The following is a 21,862-nucleotide window of genomic DNA, read 5'->3' as shown; positions in this document are numbered from 1 at the left end:
CATGATCAATTTCCATCGTTTTAATGACCTGCATTAAATAAGCTCTCAGCCTTTTTTATTCAAGAGGAAACAAACTCAGATTGTCAGTTCTTTCCTGAGATGTTGACCTTTGCATTTCTGATAACAACTTTATCAATCTTCCCTGTCCCCTCTCCAGTCCTTCTATATCCTTTCCATAACACAGTGACAGGAACTGTAAGCAGCTTTATGTATGCCCTAACCAGACTTCCTAATCAAGTAGAATGAAAATTCCTTACTTTCCAACTCTGTCCCAGTCCTACATTACCGTTATTTTAATAGTTTTGCTGACCCTGTGGTCCAGCCTTTCGTGATCAATGTGTTTGTACTGTGAAATCTTTCTGTCCCTCATCCCCTCCTAAATTCGCGCCTTTCAAGTAATCAGTGATCTTCTGATTCACTCTACCACTTCCCATTTACCCGTCAAATTCCCCTTGGTAATTATTTACCCATTTTACACATTTATTCATGTATTTGTTAAAAAAGATTTCTTGCAGTCCTCTTCAGTATTGACTATTTCCCTGACTGGAGTGTTGTGCCAGAAAAGCACAGCAGACCATGCAGCATCCGAGGGTCAGGAGAAGGGCTTTTGCCCTTCCATCGATTTTTCTTCTCTTCGGATGCTGCCTGATCTGCTGTGCTTTTCCAGCTCCACACTCTCAACTGTAATCTCCAGCATCTGCAGACCTCACTTTCACATATTTCCCAAAAACTCTCTCTCCATAAATGTGCAGTCAGCTGCCAATTTAGAAAATCTGAATTCCAAAGTCCAAATCCATATTGTGACCCTCTGTGTTCCCAGCACTGATCCATGTGGAACACTGCTCCTCATTTTGATCAACCACCCTTTAATCACACTCTCTGCTGTTTTGCTTGAAGTCATCTCACAATTCATGACATCACATTCCCGTGGCTAACCCTCCTGATGCTGCCTGGCTTACTGTGTTCTTCCAGCCTCCTGCTTGTCTACCTTGGATTACAGCAAATGTAGGTTTTTTTTTGTCTCTAACCCTATTAATTAGCCCATTATGGAGTACCTTATCGAAGGCCATTTGAAAATGCAGATAATTGATACCAGTCACATCCCAGGGCCTACTCCCTCTGCTACCTCTTCAAAACATACAGCCCAGCAAGATCCTCCCTTTTGAAATCCATGCTCACTTCTCAGTACAATTTTCTGAGTTTCATGCTATTTTAGATTTATAGTGACCATTTAATTCGTTTTTCAACTAACTGACAAACAATTGCAAGATTGAGTTTGCGGATTTCCATGCAAATTTTAACTCTGCTGCAAAACAACAGATTCAGCATAACTAGAAAGGAGTGACTTTCTTGAGGTTTATAAAATCAGGAGGGGCATGAATAGGATAAATAGAAAAGGTCTTTTCCCTGGGATGGGGGACTTCAAAACCCGTGAGTGCAGGTTTAAGGTGAGAAGGGAAAGATTTAAAAAGGACCTAAAGGACAACTTATTCACGCCGACGTTGGTGTGTGTATGGAATGAGCTGGCAGAGGAAGTGGCGGAGGCTGGTACATTTGCAACATTTAAAGGATGGCTATATGACTAGGATTGGGTTCGAGGGGTATGGGTCAAATGCTGCTAATGGCAATAGATTTATTGAGGATATCTGGTCAGCATGGGTGTGTGGGACTGAAGGCTCTGTTTCTGTGCTGTACATCTCAATGACACAATAAATCCAGACACCAGTGAGAATTTAACAACTTACAGTGATAGACAATACACCTCAAAAGACACAAAAACAGAAATTGTTTCATAAACACAGCAGGTCTGGCAGCTTCTGTGAGGGGAGAGCAGATTAAATATTGTGGGTCCAGTGACTGTTCACCTTCAAGAGTTAATGTTTAAAATCCCCCAACACCAGGTTCTAGTCCAACAGGTTCATTTGGAAGCACTAGCTTTCCAAGCATTGCTCCTCCATTGGGTAAGTAAGGAAGCAGAAGCGCTCTGAAAGCTCGTCCTTTCAAATAAACCTGCTGGGTGATTTATTAACGTTGTACACCACAGGCCAGCACTGGCTCCTTCACTTCGAGGGTTAAAGTAATATTCCCTCAAATGGGCTAACTTAATTGTTCAACTTATATTACTTTTTAAATCGCACCATTAGTATTCAAAGATTGGAACAATTTGATTACACTTTGCACAGGTTGACAAAGAAACTTCCACTTGGAAACAGCTTAATGTGTAATGACTGAGATGTGTTGATACCCACTGCAGTTTCCTAAAGGCAATGGCTTCACAAGACCAGATTCATTCAGCACCAAAAAAAACATGTAAATCAATTTGAAATTTGGGCAATATCCACTTTTGTGTCGTATCTCGTACCCCCCTCCCATTGATCTGACATTCTGGAATATTGAAGTCCCATTGTGATCTGCAGCGATAATTCCTACTGGCAAGGTCAGATTTACCTCCTGTTTGAATGAATTGATTTATGAATTAGAATGAAAGGATAGCTGAGGACATTAAGCAGCTCACTTCTGAACTTCCTCTGGGTCACTGTGTAAATGACTGTATTGGTACAAGAACTCAGCAGGTGAAGCATATTTCCTGCTTCTTGGAAACTTTGGAAATGGTTAAATGAAGATTTCCGTTTAAAGATGTCTGTAATTCGATAGAATATAAAATATGTGACTGCTGTCATCCAGAGCAGGATAAAACTGCTGGATATGGTAAAAAGTAAGATGATGGATCTTTTTCGGCTCTTCATCTCAGGGTCCTGAATATTTGCACCACTGCTGTGGTCCCTGAGGCTCTTCCGGACCTGACTAGCCACTAAAATACATCTGACAGTGAGAGCATTAAACAATAAAATTAAAATGAAGGGAAGTAATGGAGTTAACAGCTGTTCAATCCAAGAAAATGCTATCCATGTGGGTAACATATAAAAGCTTGATGATCTAAGGCAACCCATTGGAATACTGTTAATTTTGAAATAATGAATATATGTAAAAGCCCAGGGAATATTCTTCACACAGAACAGTACATTCACAATCACTACAACCCCAACTGCAATTTTACCCTTACAATATTTTGATTTCAGCTTTTCACAGCAAATTGCAACAAACCGATCGAATGTAAAAGCGACAGTTAACCAAACAGAGCAGTCTATAGCAGTCGGAGCCAGGAAGAGAATGAACTTGCACACAGGAGTGTAGAGCAGGAAAGACTTTAACCAATAAAGACCAGCAATCCGATACAATATGACATTGCAGACCACCACCATCAGATCTGCTGTAGCCATGGCCATCAGATAGCATGTGATGCATTTAGAGAGATCACACTTTCCAAGGTACAGGATCAGGATCGCTACCACGTTCACTGTGACAGAAAGATAAAAGCAGTAAAAGACGATGAGTTGCCTGAAATGTAGGTTGAAAAAACGTCCTTCCACACTTTCAAAAGAATTAGATAAGCAACTGGGTTTGGCTTGTGTTTTACAGTGTTGTGGAAAGGTATGGAGAAGTGAGTTAAGCTACATCACCCTTGCAAAGGGCTGGATTGGGCCAGAAGGTCCAATGGCCTTCTTCTGTGTTATAACAATTTGATAATTATATGACTACATCAAGGCATAGACGAAATACCAAGTATTCTCACATGTTTAGTACAATCCATGGAGATCTGTTGTGGAGTGTATGACACATTAAAAAGGCAATTTGACCTATCACGACTGTGTCAGATCAAAACCAATCACCAAACTATTTGAATCCATTTCTCACACTTGCCTTTGAGCGCTGGAAAAACACAGCACGTCAGACAGCATCCAAGGAACAGGAGAGTCGACATTTCGGGCAGAAGCCGTTCATCAGGCATTTGATGCACTTGCCCTTGCGTGCCTGTCTCAATCTCGACGGCCAACAATTCATCATCTATCAAACGGTTTACGTTAGGGTGTTGAGATTCTATGAAGGATTGGGATTGGAGAGTGCAGGTGGGGAGTTGGAGACAGTCCATGAAAAGCCAGCACTGTAGAAAAGGAACCGGGAGGAACCTCAAGAAAAGGGAAAAATTGGGAGACAAGATGAGGGATTATGTGCACCAGAAGAGAAGCCAGCAAAAAGGCAACGTGGGAACATGAGAGAAGAAAACAACAAGGATTAAAAGTTCGACATAACAGAAGTGTTGCAGAGAAAATACCATCAATGAGCAAAAGAACAGGATTAAAAGAGGCCAAAGAAGTGCAGGATCGGTAGATTGACCATAAGAATTTGCCAATACTGTCCAGAGATATGCAGGTTATGTGGGTTAGCTATGGGAAATGTAGGGATACATTGTGGACACTTTGGGGTCAGTGTGGATTCTTTGTGCTTTCACGCTGTATGAATTCAATGATTCTGAGAAAGATGGAGAAGAAATGCAATGAGTGAAGGTGGAAGGGAAAGGTTATACAGTAGCCTGGTTGAAAGAGATCCGAACGGAAGGCAATGTCAAGGTGGCACCGAGAGGTTCAAAGAGAACATCATGGTTAAAGAGCTCCAGGTAAAAATACAACAAAGTGAAAATGGACAAGTAAAGCATTGAGGATGAAGGATAGAAGAAAGCAGCTGGAAAGAAAATATCAAGGCTGAGAGAAGATAACCAAAGCTGATGAGTGTAAACAGGAATTGGCTGTTAACAAACAGAAAATGGTTTGTACATTTCTCACTGTCAAAACAAGTGATTATATTCTGTTTGTTTAGTGAGGGGCACCAATCTGGTATTGAGCTGGCTCCTGGAAACATCCAACTTTATCGATCAGACAAGTATTAAGATCTAAAATGAGTACACGAGCATGAGTGCCTTTACCAGGCATTGGGTAAAAATTGTCCCACAATGTGTTGAACGCACCACCTTTTGAATTGACTTACCAGGCACTCCAAACACTGCAAGAATGGGATAGTATATGAGTTCTATCAGGTAAAGCGATGACCTGTTCATCTTCTGTGTGACGAAAGAGGCAAACACACTGCCTGAAGTAGTTAGTAAATGGAGAGAGCAGTGATTTATTTATGGCACAGTGATTCCCTAATGGTTCTGTATAATTGCGTCCCACTTGTCATTACGAACAGGTTAGTGAACAGGTTGGTATGGGCATCATCTGGCTCTTCCATGTGAAACCAATTAGGGAAGGAGCTGTATTATTTAAAAAAAAACAAAATGGGCACCTGACATTATTATTTCATTAAATCAAATCTCATGCCCCACTGTGCACGGCACAAAGGTTATTCTGCAGGAAGCAACTGCACAGGCCATTGGTTATCCTACTTTTGGAATATTGTGGACAAATCTGGTCTCCCTCCTATAGGAAGGATATTGTGAAATTTGCAAAGGCCCAGGAAAGATTTACAAGGACATTGCCAGGGTTGGAGGGTTTGAGGTATAGGGAGACGATGAACAGGTTGGGGCTGTTTTCCCTGGAGCATCAGAGGGGTGAGCTTATAGATGTTTATAAAATCAAGAGGGCCAGAGATAGGATACATGCTCTAGGTATTTTCCCCAGGAGAGGGGAGTCCAGAACTAGAGGGCACAGATTCAGGGTGAAAGGATTTAGATTTAAAAGGGACCTAAGTGGCACCTTTTTTTAGGTTGAGGGTGGTGTTTGTATGGAATGAGCTGTCAGAGGAAGTGGTAGAATCTAGCACAATTAAAACATTTAAAAGGCATCTGGACGGATATGGGAATAGGAAGGGTTTAGAAGGACATGGGCCAAGTGCTGCCAAATGGGACTAGATTAATTTAGGATATCTGGGCAACATGGCTCAGTTGGACCGAAGGGTCTATGACTCTATGACTGACCCCACCCAGCATTTGAGATTGTGCAAACATTTGATGAAATGGATGACATGAGATTTCATGGAAAATATAACATACGCAATAAAAACATTCATCAAACCATATCATTTGTGTGTCCAACATAAGCCTCTCCTCGCTCTTTCTCACAGAAATATATCTGTGTAAAAACCTACACCCTATTTCTTCATGATGCAAAAACAAAATATTGCAATTGTGGGAAACCTGAAGTAAGTACAATCAATGCTGCGAGTTCTCAACTACTCAGGCAGCATCTGAGGTGAGATACAGCGTGAATAGGTGCAATCTTGTTGTAACACAAAGAAATGTGATGGGACTCTGCAGGAGCGACCCGATTACAAGCCTACCAGGCAGTAGAGAGGATACCTGCAGAAATTTGCCTCCCATCAAGACCCTAAAGTTGGAGGTGGGCAGCTCCTGTTCCCAGCAACATTATCGAGGATGGGCTCGTAATCCTCTGAAGGACAGGATCCAGTGTTGTGGAATTGAACAGTGGGGGTGGGGTGCGGGGTGGGTTAGTAACCCTTGACGGAGAGGCTCCAGTGTTCTGGAGTTGTACAGTGGGGGAGTGGGGATGGGGGAGTAACCCCCTGAAAGAGAGGCTCCAGTGTTCTGGAGTTGTACAGTGTGGGGGAGGGTGAGTGGGTTAGTAACCCCTGATGGACAGACCCCAGTGTTCTGGAATTGTACAGTAGGGGGATGGGGGATGGGCTAGTAACCCCCTGAAGAACAGGATCCAGTGTTCTATAATTGTACAGTAGGGGGATGGGGTAGTAACCCCCTGAAGGACAGGATCCAGTGTTCTATAATTGTACAGTAGGGGAATGGGGGATGGGGTAGTAACCCCCTGAAGGACAGGATCCAGTGTTCTGGAATTGTAAAGTGGGTGGAGGTATGTGTTAGTAACTCCCTGAAGGACAGGCTCCAGTGTTCTGGAATTGTACAGTGTGGGGGTGGGTGAGTGGGTTAGTAACTCCTGAAGGACAAGCTCCAGTGTTCTGGAATTGTACAGTTGGGGATGGGGGATGGGTTAGTAACCCCCTGAAGGACAGGCTGCAGTGTTCTGGAACTGTATAGTGGGTGGGGGAGATGGGCTAGTAACTCCCAGAAGGACAGGCTCCAAAGTTCTGGAATTGTACAGTGTGGGGGAGGGTGAGTGGGTTAGTAACTCCTGAAGGACAGGCTCCAGTGTTCTGGAATTGTACAGTAGGAATATGGGGGAATGGGTTAGTAACCCCATGAAGGACAGGCTCCAGTATTCTGGAATTGTACTGTGTGGGTGAGGGTGAGTGGGTTAGTAACCACTGAAGGACAGTCTCGGTGTTCTGGAATTGTACAGTGTGGGGGAGGGTGAGTGGGTTAGTAACTCCTGAAGGACAGGCTCCAGTGTTCTGGAATTGTACAGTTGGGGATGGGGGATGGGTTAGTAACCCCCTGAAGGACAGGCTGCAGTGTTCTGGAACTGTATAGTGGGTGGGGGGAGATGGGCTAGTAACCCCCAGAAGGACAGGCTCCAAAGTTCTGGAATTGTACAGTGTGGGGGAGGGTGAGTGGGTTAGTAACTCCTGAAGGACAGGCTCCAGTGTTCTGGAATTGTACAGTAGGGGGATGGGGGAATGGGTTAGTCACCCCATGAAGGACAGGCTCCAGTATTCTGGAATTGTACTGTGTGGGTGAGGGTGAGTGGGTTAGTAACCACTGAAGGACAGTCTCCGGTGTTCTGGAACTGTAAAATGGGAGCGGGAGGGGTGGGTTAGGAACCCCCTGAAGGACAGGCTCCAGTGTTCTCGAATTAAAAGTGTGAGGTGAGGCGGATGAAAATCATGGGTCTTCTGACTCAAACCTTAATACCAGCCACGGGCAGTGGCTTTAGGTACAGCACCATTAAACCTAATTAGATACCACTCCTGTCTCTCATCTCACTGCTACTGAGAGAAGGATAATTGTACAGTAGGGGAATGGGGGATGGGCTAGTAACCCACTGAAGGACAGGCTCAAGTGTTCTGGAATTGTACAGTGTGGGGGAGGGTGAGTGGATTAGTAACCCCTGAAGGACAGGCCCTGTAGTTCAAATCGATGAGCTTTTATCAGTTCTGAAGACAAAAGGAAATTTCAGATTTTCTTTAAAGACTGTAGAATTGGAGAACAGCAGGAAGCACAAAGGAAAAGAGGCTTTGTTTTGGCGGTGCCTGGATTTGGGCATTACTTGCCATGCCAAAGTTCATCACTGAACTGTAAATTGTCTTGAGCTGAGTGGCTTGGTTTGTCCTTCGAGAGGGGAGCAAACCATATTGCTGTTGGAGAGGTCACCTATAGGCCAGCTTCGGCAATGACAACAGATCCCCTTATTTAAGGGCATTACTGAACCAGATACAGTCATAGAGTCGCACAGTTATATAGCTCAGATACAGACCCTTCGGTCCACCTAGTCCATGCCAACCAGATATCCTATCCTAATCTAGTCCCATTTAGCAACATTTGCCACATATCCCTCTAAACACTTCCAAACGCTATGTGGAGTTTACACATTTTCCCCGTGCCTGTGTCGGTTTCCTTTGGGTGCTCTGGTTTCCGACCACAATCCAAAGATGTGCAGGTTCGGGTGAATTGGCTGTGCTAAATTGTCCATAGTGTCTCGGGATGTGTAGGTTAGGTGCATTAGTCAGAGATAAGTGTAGGGTGATAGGGTAGAGGGGTGGGTCTAGGTGGGTTACTCTTCAGAGGGACGGTGTAGACTTGTTGGGTCAAATGGCCTGTTTCCACGCTGTAGAGATTCTACGATACCCATCCAGTTGTCTTTTAAATCTTGTAATTGTAACAGCCTCCACCACTACCTCTGGCAGCCCATTCCACACATGCACCACCCTCTGTGTGAAAAAAAATCCCCATAGGTCCCTTTTATATCTTTCCTCTCGCAACCTCAACCTAGTCTCTCTAGTTCTGGACTCCCCCACTCAAGGGAAAATACCGTGTCTATTTATCCTATCCATGCACCTAAACCTCTATAAGTTCACCCCTCAGCCTCCAATGCTCCAGGTAAAACAGCCCCAGCCTGTTCAGCCTCTCCCTGTTGCTCAAATCCTCCAACCCTGGTAAACATCCTTATATATCTTTTCTGAACCCTTTCAAGTTTCACAACATCTTTCCGAAAAATGGGGAGACCAGAAATGAATGCAGTATTCAAAGAGTAGCCTAACCAAAGTCTGTGCAGTCTCAATGTGACATCCTAATTCCTGTACTCAATGCTCTGACCAGTAAGGAAATACACACAAAACGCCTTCTTCACTATCCTATCTACCTTTGATTCCACTTTCAAGAGACTATGAACTTGCACGCCATGGTCTCTTTTTTCAACAACACTCCCCAGGACCATACCATTCAGTGTATAAGTCCTGCACTGATTTGCCTTTCCAAAATGCATAACCTTGCATTTATCCATATTAAACTTCATCTGCCATTCCTCAGCACATTGGCTCATCGGATAAAGTCCCGTTGTACTCTGAGGTAACCTACGTCCCTGTCCAGTACTCCTCCAATTTTAGTGTCATCTTCAAACATACGAAGCATACCTCCTATGCGCACATCCAAATTATTTATGTAAGTACGAAAAGTAGTGGATCCAGCACAAATCCTTCTGGCACACTGCTGGTCACAGGCCTCCAGTCTGAATAACAACCCTCCATCACCACCCTCTGTATTATAGTTTTGAGGCATTTCTGTAACCAAATGGCTAGTTCTCTCTGTATTCCATAAGATCGAATCTCACTAACCAGTCTTCCATGGGGATCCTTGTCAAACAAATTACTGAAGTCTATATAGGTCACGTCCACCAATCTGCCCTCATCAATCCTCTTTTGTTACTTCCTCAAAAATCTCATTAAGTTCGGAAGACACAATTTCCCACATACAAAGACATATTGACTTTCTCTCATCAGTCCTTGCCTTTCCAAATACTTGTAAATCCTGCCCCTCAGGGTTCCCTCCACCACTGATATCAGGCTGACTGGTGTATAGTTCCCTGGCTTTTCATTACCACCTTTCTTAATTGGTGGAACCACGTTAGCCATCCTTCAGTCTTCCGGCACCTCACCTGTGACTATCAATGATCCAAATATCTCAGCAATGGGCCTAGTAATCACTTCCCCAGCTTTCCAAAGAGTTCTAGGGTACACCTGATCAGGTCCGGGGCGTTATGTGGTAATACAAGTCAACAATGTTTTGTAGGTCATCATTGGGCAAGATTTACTTTCGCAATTTTTAAAAATTGATTCCAGATTCACTATGTTTCATGATGGGATGAAACTTATTCTTTTGATTGTGAATTCATTAACGTTATCATAACACAACCATCCCATGAGGAGGAGGAGACCAGGTGAGATTGAATAACAAAACACTTCATGATGCAGCATAGAACATAGAACATAGAAAAATACAGAATCTACCCCTAACATCTGTCCTATACCTACCACCCCTTAATTTAAAGCTATGCCCCCTCGTAATAGCTGACTCCATACGTGGAAAAAGGTTCTCATGGTCAAACCTATCTAAACCCCTAATCATCTTGTACACCTCTATCAAGTCACCCCCAAACCTTCTTTTCTCCAATGAAAACAGCCCCAAGTGCCTCAGCCTTTCCTCTTACGATCTTCCTACCATACCAGGCAACATCCTGGTAAACCTCCTCTGCACCCGTTCCTGTGCCTCCACATCCTTCCTATAGTATGGCGACCAAAACTGCACACAATTCTCCAGATGCGGTCGCAAAAGAGTCTTATACAACTGCAACATGACCTCAGGGCTCCGGAACTCAATTCCTCTACCAATAAAAGCCAGTATGCCATATGCCTTCTTCACCGCACTATTTACCTGGGTGGCAACTTTCAGAGATCTGTGTACATGGACACCAAGATCCCTCTGCTCATCCACACTACCAAGATAAAAGAAAACAAATTCAACCAGAAGAAGGGAGAGGGTTATCGATGAGGATTGGTTAGGTCTTCACTTCATTGGGAAATAGTGTATTCAGAAACCATTCTGATGGCCTTCAGTTCTGATGAAGGGCTTTTGCCCGAAATGTCAATTTCCCTGCTCCTCGGATGCTGCCTGACCTGCTGTGCTTTTCTAGCACCACTCTAATCTAGACTCTGATTTCCGGCATCTGCGGTCCTCACTTTTGCCATGGAGTGATTGATATTGTGGAGAAGAGATGGTTTGAACTAGGAAATGTCATAGTATTGAGGTGATATAGGGCATGTTTAGGCACACAGGGTGCATGTAGAAGAGATTGCACAAGGACTGAAAAAAATAGAGTCAAGACAGAAACAAATTACATTGCGCGGGGTAGGAAGAGGCTGAAACAACCCATCAAGATTTGTTGAGATTTATAATTGGCACACATACGGGATACAGTGAAAAGTACTGAGTTGCATGCTAACCAAACAAATCATAACTTACAAATGTACATCAGGGTCATAGAACCAAATGCAGAATATAGTGTTACAGCTACAGAGAAGGTGCAGAGAAAGATCAACTGTAATGTATGAGAGGTTTGATCATATGATCGGGGAAGAAGCTGTACTTAAATCGGTTGGTACGTGTTTTAAACATGTACCATCTGCCTAATGGAAGAGGTTGGAAGATAGTTACCCGTGGTGGGAGGGGTCTGTGATGTTGTTGGCTGCTTTCCCGAGGGCAGCAGTAAGATTAGATTAGATTCCCTGAGTTAAGATGGATGGGAGGCTGGTTTGTGTGAAGGACTGGGCTGTGTTCACAACTCTCTGTAATTTCTTGCTGTCTTAGGGACAGCTGTTGCCATACCATGCTGTGAGGCATCAGGGGAGGATGCTTTCTATGGTACATCAATGAAAATTGATGTGTCATTGTGAACATGCTGAATTTCCTTCGCCTCCTGAGGAAGTAGAGGTGTTGATGTGTTTTCTTGTCTGAAGCATCATGGATGGATTGGGGGATGGATCATTCCTGATGCTTACTCCTAGGATCTTGAAGCTCTCCACCTCAGCAATACTGATACCGACAGAGGCATATCCTGCAGGCCACTTCCTGAAGCTGATGACCAGCCTCTCCATTTTAACATTGGGAAGTTGTCAGAAGGTCGGAGACTCCGAAGTCAGAGGCAGTGGAGGACTGTTGACCAGATAATTTGATATCAGTGATGGACCTGGACACAATGGCGTATTGTTCAATGCTGGAGTCATGGTCCAGAAGAGCTAAGAGGAAGCGTGATTGGCATCAACTAGGAGACAATGGAAGAGTGGAATTGTCACGAAGCTCTTAATCCAGAGATCTAGGAAATATCCTGGGATGTGGGTTCGAATCTCTCTATGGCAGAGAGTGAAATTTGCATTCAATCAAAGTCTAGAATTGAGTCTCATGGTGAACATGAATCCATTGCCAATTGTTCAAAAACCATCAGGTTCACTAATACTGGCCTCTGTGGAATTAGTTTTGAAATAAAATCAGAAAATGCTGTAGAAACTCAACAACAACAAATCTAAGGAAAGTGCGTGTGTTTCCTTTCTTCCTGTTGGTGGAAATTGAATAAAGATTTGTGCACCTGGTTTCTTTCACTATGTCTCACACCTACACACTGACAACATGTGTTTTTTTTTGGGGGGGGGAAACACTACCCCAGTTAGGCAGTAGTGTGGGGGTAATAAAAAAGAGTAAAAAACACAGGCGTAAAAAATAGAAGAAGAGAAAAAAAGAACAGAAGTGTCAGACATTCCAAAAAATAAATAACTTAACAAACAGGAGTGTTAGAGGTTCTGTTCATTCTGAGAGTTGGCTTTGAGGGAGATGGACCAGTGTTCAAGGACTCTCCTCTTCATTGTATCAAGAGAAGGGGGACTTATTCTGGGACTGACTGTCCCACAACCAGTGCATTAGAAGGAGAAGGACAAGAAGGAGGGGGAGAATGAAGAAAAACCAGAGGCAGAAGGAGAAGAAGTTCTGAGGCCTAGGCCTGCTTCTGGTGCAACAGCCTGGACCTTGCCTCCAGCTGTCCCAACTGCTGCTGCTGCTGCCTGAGGCCTACATCCACGGCTGCTGCCAGAGCCTTACCCAGCTCCAGGGAGTGTTGCTGCTGCCTGGGAGCCACCCCCACTGCTGGTCCCTGGACTCCACCTGCTGCTACTTGAGGCCTGTCACCCCTAATGCCGCCTGGAACGTGCCTTGGGTCCCTCCCAAGATCGCTACTGTTGCTGCCAGATGGCCTCCACCACTGCTGCTGCCTTGGGCCTGGGACCCCAATTGGACTCAAAACTACAGCTGTTTCCTACAGCACCCAACAGCACAGCCATGGCGAGCCCGAACACCGCAAGGCCAGCCGCACCTACGAAGCTCCTTGGATGCTGCCTGAACTGCTGTGCTCTTCCAGCACAACCAATCCAGAATCTGGTTTCCAGCATCTGCAGTCATTGTTTTTACCCAGCCGCACCTACGCCAGGGTAACCGCTGCCTTAGGCTCTGCTGCTCCAGCCCCAGCTACAAACCCGACACCCTTTAGGCACCATACTAAACGATTGGAGGTCAAGGCCTATCCCCACCCCAACATGTCCATCGAGGCCTGCAGTAAGGTCATGGCTATTCTGGTCGCCCCACTGGCCATTATCGCTGCGGCCATGACATGTGGGAAGGCCGTATTTTTCCTCAGGACCGAGCAGGCGATCCACCTTACCGCGGAGACGGGGTGTCACTGTGAGCGGGACACATCTGTTTGTCGACCCTTGGGAGGTTACGGCCCAGAGAGACGTGATTTCCAATGTCCCGCTCTTTATTGTCAGTGAGCTTCTCCTCCCACACCTTCAAACTCTGGGGGAAATCCAGTCAGGTGTCCAACCGCTCCTGCTCGGTCTGAACGACACTGCCCTCTGGCATACATACTCCTTCCGACACCAAGTGTTTATTTGCCTGGGCCAGGAGGAGGTCACCGAGGGCTCGTTTACTCTCCTCCACAAGGGCACGGCATACCGCGTCTTCTGGACGGCGACGGCATGCAATGTCACCTGTGCCGCGAGGTGGGACATACAAGACAGAACTGCCCCACCCAGAAGGCTGCCCAGCCCACGCCAATGGCTGAGGGTGGCACAGCCGCACCGATTCCCCCTCCTCTCAATTCAACACCACAAACCCCAGCAGCGGGGGCTGAACCAAAGACTATAGTGCCTCGGCCTCTGGCAGGGATGGGGATGAGCATCCAGACGTCACAAGGTGCAGGAAAAAGACATAAAGCGCCAAGCCCGCTGCCATGGACAACACCCCACCACCTCCTCTCAAAATGGACCTACGATCTGCCCCACACCGGCACGACAATGCCCCTTGCCAGCATCGCCCGGGCGTGGGACCCATGACCCCCGATCCCCCCCAGTCCGTGCCTGATCCGTGCACTGCTGACCACATGCCCAATCCCAGCCCCATTACAGAAACTCCTGGGGCATCGCTGCCTGGTCCTTGCCCTGCAACACCTGGCCCGGGGGTCCATGAGCTCAACCCCTGCCCCACCCGGCAACACCCCTAAAACTGGGTCCCTAGCCCGCCCACCATCAACTGATAAACCAGGGGCGGGCAGGAAGTGACACAGCTGGCACTCCCCACCCTGGCCACGCCCTCTGACATTCCCCAGCCAATTATATTGCGGGAGAATCTGAGGGGAGAAACCTCGGGCCCAATGGTCACCAAGGCGGGCAGGGAGGGGAAGGGCCATAAATCTCCCACCTGTCTCTCTTGGGCAGAGGCGCTGGCACTTGGAGTGGAGAGAATTCCCGGCAGCTCGCTAGCGGCGCTGTCCATCTTCAGGATATGAACCGACGGCGTATCCTGCCTGTCTCATACCATGGCCTAACCTGCCCGAAACTCCAGGGTCCTTCTGCTGCCATAATTCCACCAGCCCCTGGAGATGACTTTAAAAACAACATGGGCCATGGTGTGGCCGACAATCGCGAAATATCCGCTGGGTCGTCGAGCGATGGAGGGGAGCAAAGTGTTATCCTCACTCCTCCCTCCCAGACTGTTTTTCTGGGGCCTTGGACCTGGGGGAGGACCTTTTTCCCTCGAAATCGCCAGGATAGAGCCCAACTGGCGCTCGACCGTTGGAGCTCCTTTGAAAGAGTGTACTGGTCAGCCACGCTGCTTGCCTGGTCTCGACACAAATGAGCAAAAGCAAGTCAGGAACTTTCTGGGAACATTCCTGGTGAGAGTGAGGGACGTCTGTGCCCCTCCCTCGTCCTCCCAGTAAATGTATATAGTTTTTGAATGTACTGATTGCGGTTGGACAATGTTTCCGACATGAAGACAACTATAGCCAGCCTCAATGTCAACGGCAGCAGGGAGTCACATCACAGATTCCAGACCCTCTCGATCCATCGGGATGTGAGGTATGCAATGCGCTTCCTGCAAGAAACCCACACCATCCCGAGAGACGAAGCCACCTGGCTCCTCGAGTGGCAAGGGCGGTTCTACATGAGTCACCTCACCGCAGATCTGGCGGGGTGGCTATCTTGTTGGCCCCGCATTTTCAGCCGGAGGTCTTGAGGGTCAGGGGGCCTGTGCCAGACCATTTGCTTCAACTGAAGGTTCGGCTGGGGGGTGCGGTACTTCCTTTGGTGAACTTCAACGCTCTCTTGGCCGGGTCGAGGCAAGCGAGCTTCTTTGGAGAAGTGTCTGCTCATCTCGCCTCCATCGACGAGAGCCAGTGTGTCTTCCTCAGGGGAGATTTTAACTGAATTCTCGAGAACAGGGACCATGGCTGTGCCCACACTGGTTGGGCGTCGTGGAGGAGGTTGGGGGACTTGGTCAAGTCCTTCGATCTGGTGGACGTCTGGTTGAATCTCAATCCCGACTCCATCGCCTTCACCTTCTTGAGGCCTGGGGTCGGAGCATCCAGAATCGACCGCCTGTACGTTTCGTGGACGTACGCCTCCTGTTTTCCGAAGGCCTCCACGTGGCAGGTGTTGTGCATGGACCATCACCTGGTGTGGGCGGAACCCCTTCCGTTCGGCGCCAAGCTCGGCTCCGCGTACTGGCACTTTATCAACTTGCTGCTGCAGGATGAGTGGTTCCGGGATTCATTTCATAAGTTCTGGGCCGGCTGGAGAAGGAAGTGGGGAAGCTTTCCCTCCCTGAGGCTATGGTGGGACGTGGGCAAGGCTCACGTCCTCGTTTTCTGTCAGGAGTACGCGAGGGGGTCAAAAAAGAGGGGGGTAATCGAGGAATTGGAGAAGGAGATGCTCGACCTCGGTGAGACAGACGCTGACCCGGCCCTGTGCGGGGTTTACAAAGAGAAGACGGCCATGCTCCGGGACCTGCAGCTCGTTGGGTCCCAGGCGCGGACGTGAGTTCACAGATCCAGTTTCTCCAGGACCTAGACCGCGGCTCCCTCTTCTGCTCGCAGCAAAAAAAGGCGTAGCACCTGTCAGCAGCTGCTTGTGATGGTGGCCGACAACGGGTCCCTTGTCTCGGATCTGGAGGGTATCAGGGCCCACGTCTGAACTTATTATATGACTCTGTTCTCCCCAGATCCGTCTGCCAGCGAGGATGCTGGCAGAGTCCTGTTGGAGGACCTGATGCAGCTCAGCCCTGAGGACGCCGGAAGGCTCGACGCTCCCGTCACTTTAGAGGAGCTGACCAGGGCCTTTGACCAGCTCTCGAGGAGCAAGTACCCGAGGCTGGACACTGACTGTGGAGATCTTCAGGGCCTTTTGGGATGTCCTGGGGAGCGACTACACATAAGTCCTGGGGGAGTGTCTAAATGCCAGACAGCTGCCCGTTTCTTGGCATAGGACAATCAACGTCCTGCTGCCAAAGAAGGGGGACCTTCATTCTGTAAAGAACTGGTGTCCGGTCCCCCTCCTCAGCACGGACAACAACATTTTTGCCAGGGTGTTGTCTTCTTGCCTGCCGTCCGTGCTGGCCCACGTGCTTCACGGGGACCAGTCCTACACCGTCCCAGGCTGGAAGATACATGACACCGTCCACCTGGACAGGGACCTGATCGGTTTCTGTCGACTGGCTGGTCTGTCGAGTGCTTTCCTGTCTCTCGACCAAGAGAAGGCGTTCGACAGGATGGATCAGGAGTATCTGCTCGAGACTCTGCGGGCATTCGGATTCTGGACGCAATTCGTTCCCCGGATCCGACTTTTGTACACCGCTGCCAAGTGTCTGGTTAAAGTTAATGGGTCCTTGATGGCGCCCCTTCGCTTTGGGAGGGGTACATCAAGGCCGCCCCCTATAAGTCAGCTGTATTCCCTGTGCGTGGAGCCTTTCCTGTGCCTCTTGCAGAGGAGGTTGTCAGGGCAGGTTCTGCGTGGCACGGGCGCGGGGTTGGTCCTCTCGGCCGACGCCGACGACATGCTCCTCACTTTCACTGACCCAGCTGAGCTGGGGAGGATGCGCGAGTGCCAGGCCGTGTACTCAACAGCGTCTCCCGCCAGGATCAACTAGGCCAAATGTTCCGGACTACTGGTCGGTCCGTGGCTGGTGTATTCTCTGCCAGAGGAGTTATGGGGGGTTCAGCTGGAATACCACCCATCTCCTCTAACTGGGGGTCTACCTCAGCCTGGCTGAGGAATCCTGACCGGCGAACTAGCAGGAGCTGGAGGCCAAAGTCTCGGCTCGACGAGGACGCTGGACAGGACTGTTCTGAGTGCTATCTTACAGGAGTCGAGTGCTGGTCATAAACCAGCTGGTGGCCGCCATGTTGTGGTACCGGCTGGTCACTTTGGTCCCTCCTCCTGGTTTTGTCGCTGACATCCAGAACAAAAAGATGCACTGGGTCACTATGCAGATTCTGAGTCTCCTGATTGAGGAGGGCGATCAGTCGCTGGTGTGTGTCCACAGCAAGGTCATGTTGTTCTGCCTTCAGACCTTGCAGCAATACCTTTATGTCGATCCTCCTCCGAGCTGGTGCACCCTGGTGATGTATTTTTTCTGCCAGGTGCATAACCTCAACTACGACACGCAGCTTGTGTTCGTCAACTGTGATAGTTTAGCTGTCGCCCTCAGGATGCTGCAGGACCTGATCACTGTCTGGAACATGGTTGAATTGTGTCGCACCTACCCTCCGGCAGGAGTAGTAGCTGTCATCAGCTAGCCATTGGTCAGGACTCCGCACCTCTTTCCTCGTGTGTTCGAATGGCTGTCAGATTGGAGGGCTGTGGCGGTGAGGGTGACCAGGGTTGGCGTCTCCCAGCCCAACTGTGGGTGTTTGCAGTCTCCTTTTGATTTTCTTAAAAACATTCTTCTCTGCTTTTGGATGCACTTTAGTCAGATGTTCGTGATCTTCGGGCACCCAGTACGGAGTAGGGAGGGCAGATCTGAAGACCTCCTCGTGGGTCTGCTCCTGGCCCTGGCCAAACTGTCCATAAACAGGTCCAGGCAGCGGGCCGTGGAGGGGGCCGTTAGGGCCGACTGCCTGCCCCTCTTCTGCGGTTACGTTAGCGCCCGGGTGTCTCTGGAAAAGGAACACACAAAGTCCACTAACACCCTGGATTTGTTCAGGGAGAGGTGGGCGCCGCAGGGAGTGGAGTGCATTATTTCTCCCTCCAACTCTATTTTGATTTAGTCCCTACCCTCTCCTTCACTGTTTGATCACACAGCACTGCCCTTTGATGTGAAGGGCACTGCTTGTCACTGGCCACTCGGGTGTTTTGTTCTTCCTGGTGGTGGAAATTTGAATAAATATTTGTGCACCTTGTGTCTTTCACTGTGTCTCACACCTGCACACACACAACATGGGCGCTGGGGAAAAAAAATGAACAGAAGTGTCAGGGGTTCTCAAAAAAAACCGAAAACAAATAAGCAGGAATGTGACCAGGGTCGGGGACGTGCTGGGTGGCGGGGGCCTGGGCTGGACGCTGCCGCAGGACATCGTGAGCAGGGCAGCGGTGGACGGCCGGTACGTGGCCACCGCCATCCGACGCCTTAAAACGGCGGTGCTCGGACCTGACGTAGTGCAACAGTTGGAGGACGCTCAGGTGTGCGGTGGGATCCCGTCCGCGCTCACCCCAGCCCGGACGGAATTTCACATTGGCCCCAAGGTCCAGTACTTCCCGCGGGAGCCTGTGCCCCATAACCTGAGACGCCTCCAGAATTTTAGTTTTGTCCCTTTTAAGGACGTAAAAAGGTGGGCCCTGTATCGACTGCTGCTGCACACCGTCCACCTCTTCTCCCTCATCCACCATCCGGGCACGCCTTGCTGTGCTCATTTGCCACCTGGTGGTGGAGATTACCAGTGGAGTGCTCTCCACACGGGAATCCTTCCCCTTTTCTCTCGGGGATCTGGGCTGGAAGGTGCTACACGCAACGGTCCCCTGCAACCGTAGATTTCGGTGGTTCACGGACTCCCAGGCCAGCTGCTTGTTCTGTGTTGCTGTGGAGTCTGTGGACCATGTTTATATTGGGTGTGGATGTTTGCACTCCCCTGGTGATTTCCTAAAAAACCTCCTTCTCTGTTTTTGGTTGCACTTCCACCCTACACACATGATTAGATTACTTACAGTGTGGAAACAGGTTCTTCGGCCCAACCAGCCCACACTGACCCTCCGAAAACCAACCCACCCAGACCCATTCCCCGACATCTAACACTACCGGCAATTTAGCATGATCAATTCACCTAACCTGCATATTTTTGGACTGTGGGAGGAAACCGGAGCACCCGGAGGAAACCCACGCAGACACGGGGAGAATGTAAAAACTCTACACAGGCAGTTGCCTGAGGCGGAAATTGAACCCAGGTCTCTGGCGCTGTGAGGCAGCAGTGCTAACCACAGTGCCACCATGCCGTCCACTGATTTTCGGACAACCAGTACAGAGGGGGGAGGGCAGGTCTGACGTACTCCTCGTGGGTCTGCTCCTTTGCCTGACCAAACTGGCCATAAACAGGCCCAGACAGTGGGCCATGGAGTAGGCCATTAGAGCCAATTGCATGCCCCTCTTCCACGGTTACATTAGAGCCAGATGTCTCTGGAGAAGGAGCACCTGGTGTCCACTAACACCGTGGAATTTCTCCGGGAGAGGTGGGCTCCGCAGGGAGTGGAGTATATTATTTCCCCATCCAATTCTATTTTGATTTAATCCCTGCCCTCCCCTTCAGTGTTTGATCACGCAGCATTGCCCTTTGATGTGAGGGTTATTGCTTGTCACTGGCCACTCGGGTGTTTCTTTTCTTCCTGGTGGTGGAAATTGATAGGATTCATGCACCTTGTGTCTATCACTGTATCTTACACCCGCACACACACACACCATGGGTGCGAGGAAAAAAATCAGCACTACTGCAGTTAGGTGGTAGTGTGGGAGAAAAAAATAATCAGAAATGTGACCAGGGTCGGAGATGTGCTGTTTGGCTGGCATTTGGGCCAGCATGGGCGCTGGGAAATAATAAGAAAAAAACCCAGTAATGTCAGATATCCTGCTCACTCTGAGAGCTGTCTCTGAGGGAGCTGGATCAGTGTCACACACTCTTCATGTGTAAATCCAGGGTGACCATGAGATTAGATACCGGTTGCTGTGGAGTTAATTCAGTGGCAACAAGTGAAAATGCACGGTCCCGAAGAAGTGTTTTAAATGGAGTAAATGCTTTGCAGGATATTTAGGTGGAACTTGCTGGTCCAACTGAGCTTGGGCGGCGGGCGGGCATCATCTATTTGAAGATAATTGCATCGCCTCACTCAGGATCCATCCTGAACACGAATCTTGGGCAGCCCACAACAAAACCTCAAGACAAAGCCAAGACTCGGCTTTCTCAAGGATCCAGGCCGGTAAGCCATTGTAGTTGCTGCTGGTCTGCGGATCTGTGACAGTTAAAGAGTCCCACTGGGCCTGAATGGAGTGAGAGAATTCATTGGCTGGTGTGAGGGAGAGATTGGACAAGCTAGGACGTGTTTCTTTAGAACATTGGAGACTGAGGACCTTATAGAGGTGCATAAGATCATGAAAGGCATGGATAGAGTGAATGCACTCAATCTTTTTCCTAGCGTTGGGGAATTGAGGACTAGAAGGCACCAGTTTAAGCTTAGAGGGAAACTGAGGAGCAAGTTTTATTACACAGAAGATGCTACATACATGGAATGAGTTGCCAATGGAAGTGTTTGAGGCAGGTACATTAACAACATTTAAAGGCATTTGGACAAATACATGGATCAGAAAGGTTTTGAAGGATATAGACCAAGTGCAGGGAAATGGGGTTAACGGGGACAGACATTTTGGTCAGCATGGACTAGTTTGGGATGAAGGGTCTGTTTGCGTGCTGTCAGACTATATGACTCCGTGTGAACGTTAATGTTCTTTTTTTTTCACTTCAGTTCTGAGTATCTGCCCAATAATGATGCTTTCCTCATCCTCTTAGCCTTCCCCCAATACATTCCCCTCTTGCCTCCACAGAATGAATTCCAATTGGCACTGTTCAGTCCAGTTAAGTCATCCATTCATATTTTCCCGCGTTGACTGATTTCCTCTTCAACTACAAGGCAAAAGGTTATATCATCTTTAAACTTCTCAATGTTTACATACAGGTCCAAATCACTCCCACCACAAAGAAAACAAGGAACCGAATACTAAGAACTGCAGAAACCCTTTGGAAACACCTTGCAGTCACAATGCACATCTATTGACCATTAGCCACCGTTTCCAACCTCTGAACCAATTTTGTATCCATGTCATTCAGCTTGAACATCATGGGCTTTATTTGTATACCTAGCCAGCCGTGTGGTAACTTAGCAAAGATTTTTGTTAAAATCCTTGTACACTGCCTCAAATATACAACCCACACCAGCTTTCCCTGTTACTACCTCAGAATGCTCAATCACATGAGTCAAACACAACTTCCTCATGGATACATTTAGCTTTATAACATCTGCAAATTTGGAAATATCACATCTCTTTCCCACCTCCAAACATTGATATGGATTGTGAACATCTTGGACCTGAAGTGCAATTGTTAAAGCTGTGACTATACCTGAATCCCAAACACGTTCACTGCATGCATAGCAAATGGGCAGGAACATAACTGAAAATAAAATAACC

The 21,862-nt window shown here is 48.0% G+C and overlaps 1 protein-coding gene across 1 annotated transcript; it reads right to left on the bottom strand.

The window, feature by feature from the left end:
- Nucleotides 1-2,444: 2,444 nt before the first annotated feature.
- LOC148136441 (putative G protein-coupled receptor 139) lies at nucleotides 2,445-15,588 on the bottom strand. Its single transcript, XM_087983198.1, has 3 exons — nucleotides 15,400-15,588; nucleotides 4,885-4,957; nucleotides 2,445-3,358 (listed from the first exon to the last, which is right to left on the bottom strand). Exons 1-3 carry the CDS (start codon nucleotides 15,586-15,588, stop codon nucleotides 2,445-2,447), a joined length of 1,176 nt encoding a protein of 391 aa, XP_087839324.1.
- Nucleotides 15,589-21,862: the final 6,274 nt, after the last annotated feature.

This window comes from Chiloscyllium plagiosum, unplaced genomic scaffold (assembly GCF_037043375.1).
Source record: "Chiloscyllium plagiosum isolate Xiang-an unplaced genomic scaffold, Cpla_swu_hap1 HiC_scaffold_45, whole genome shotgun sequence".
NCBI lineage: Eukaryota > Metazoa > Chordata > Chondrichthyes > Orectolobiformes > Hemiscylliidae > Chiloscyllium > Chiloscyllium plagiosum.
Note: the sequence above shows the minus strand (reverse complement) of the source record. Positions and strands in the feature narration are given on the sequence as shown.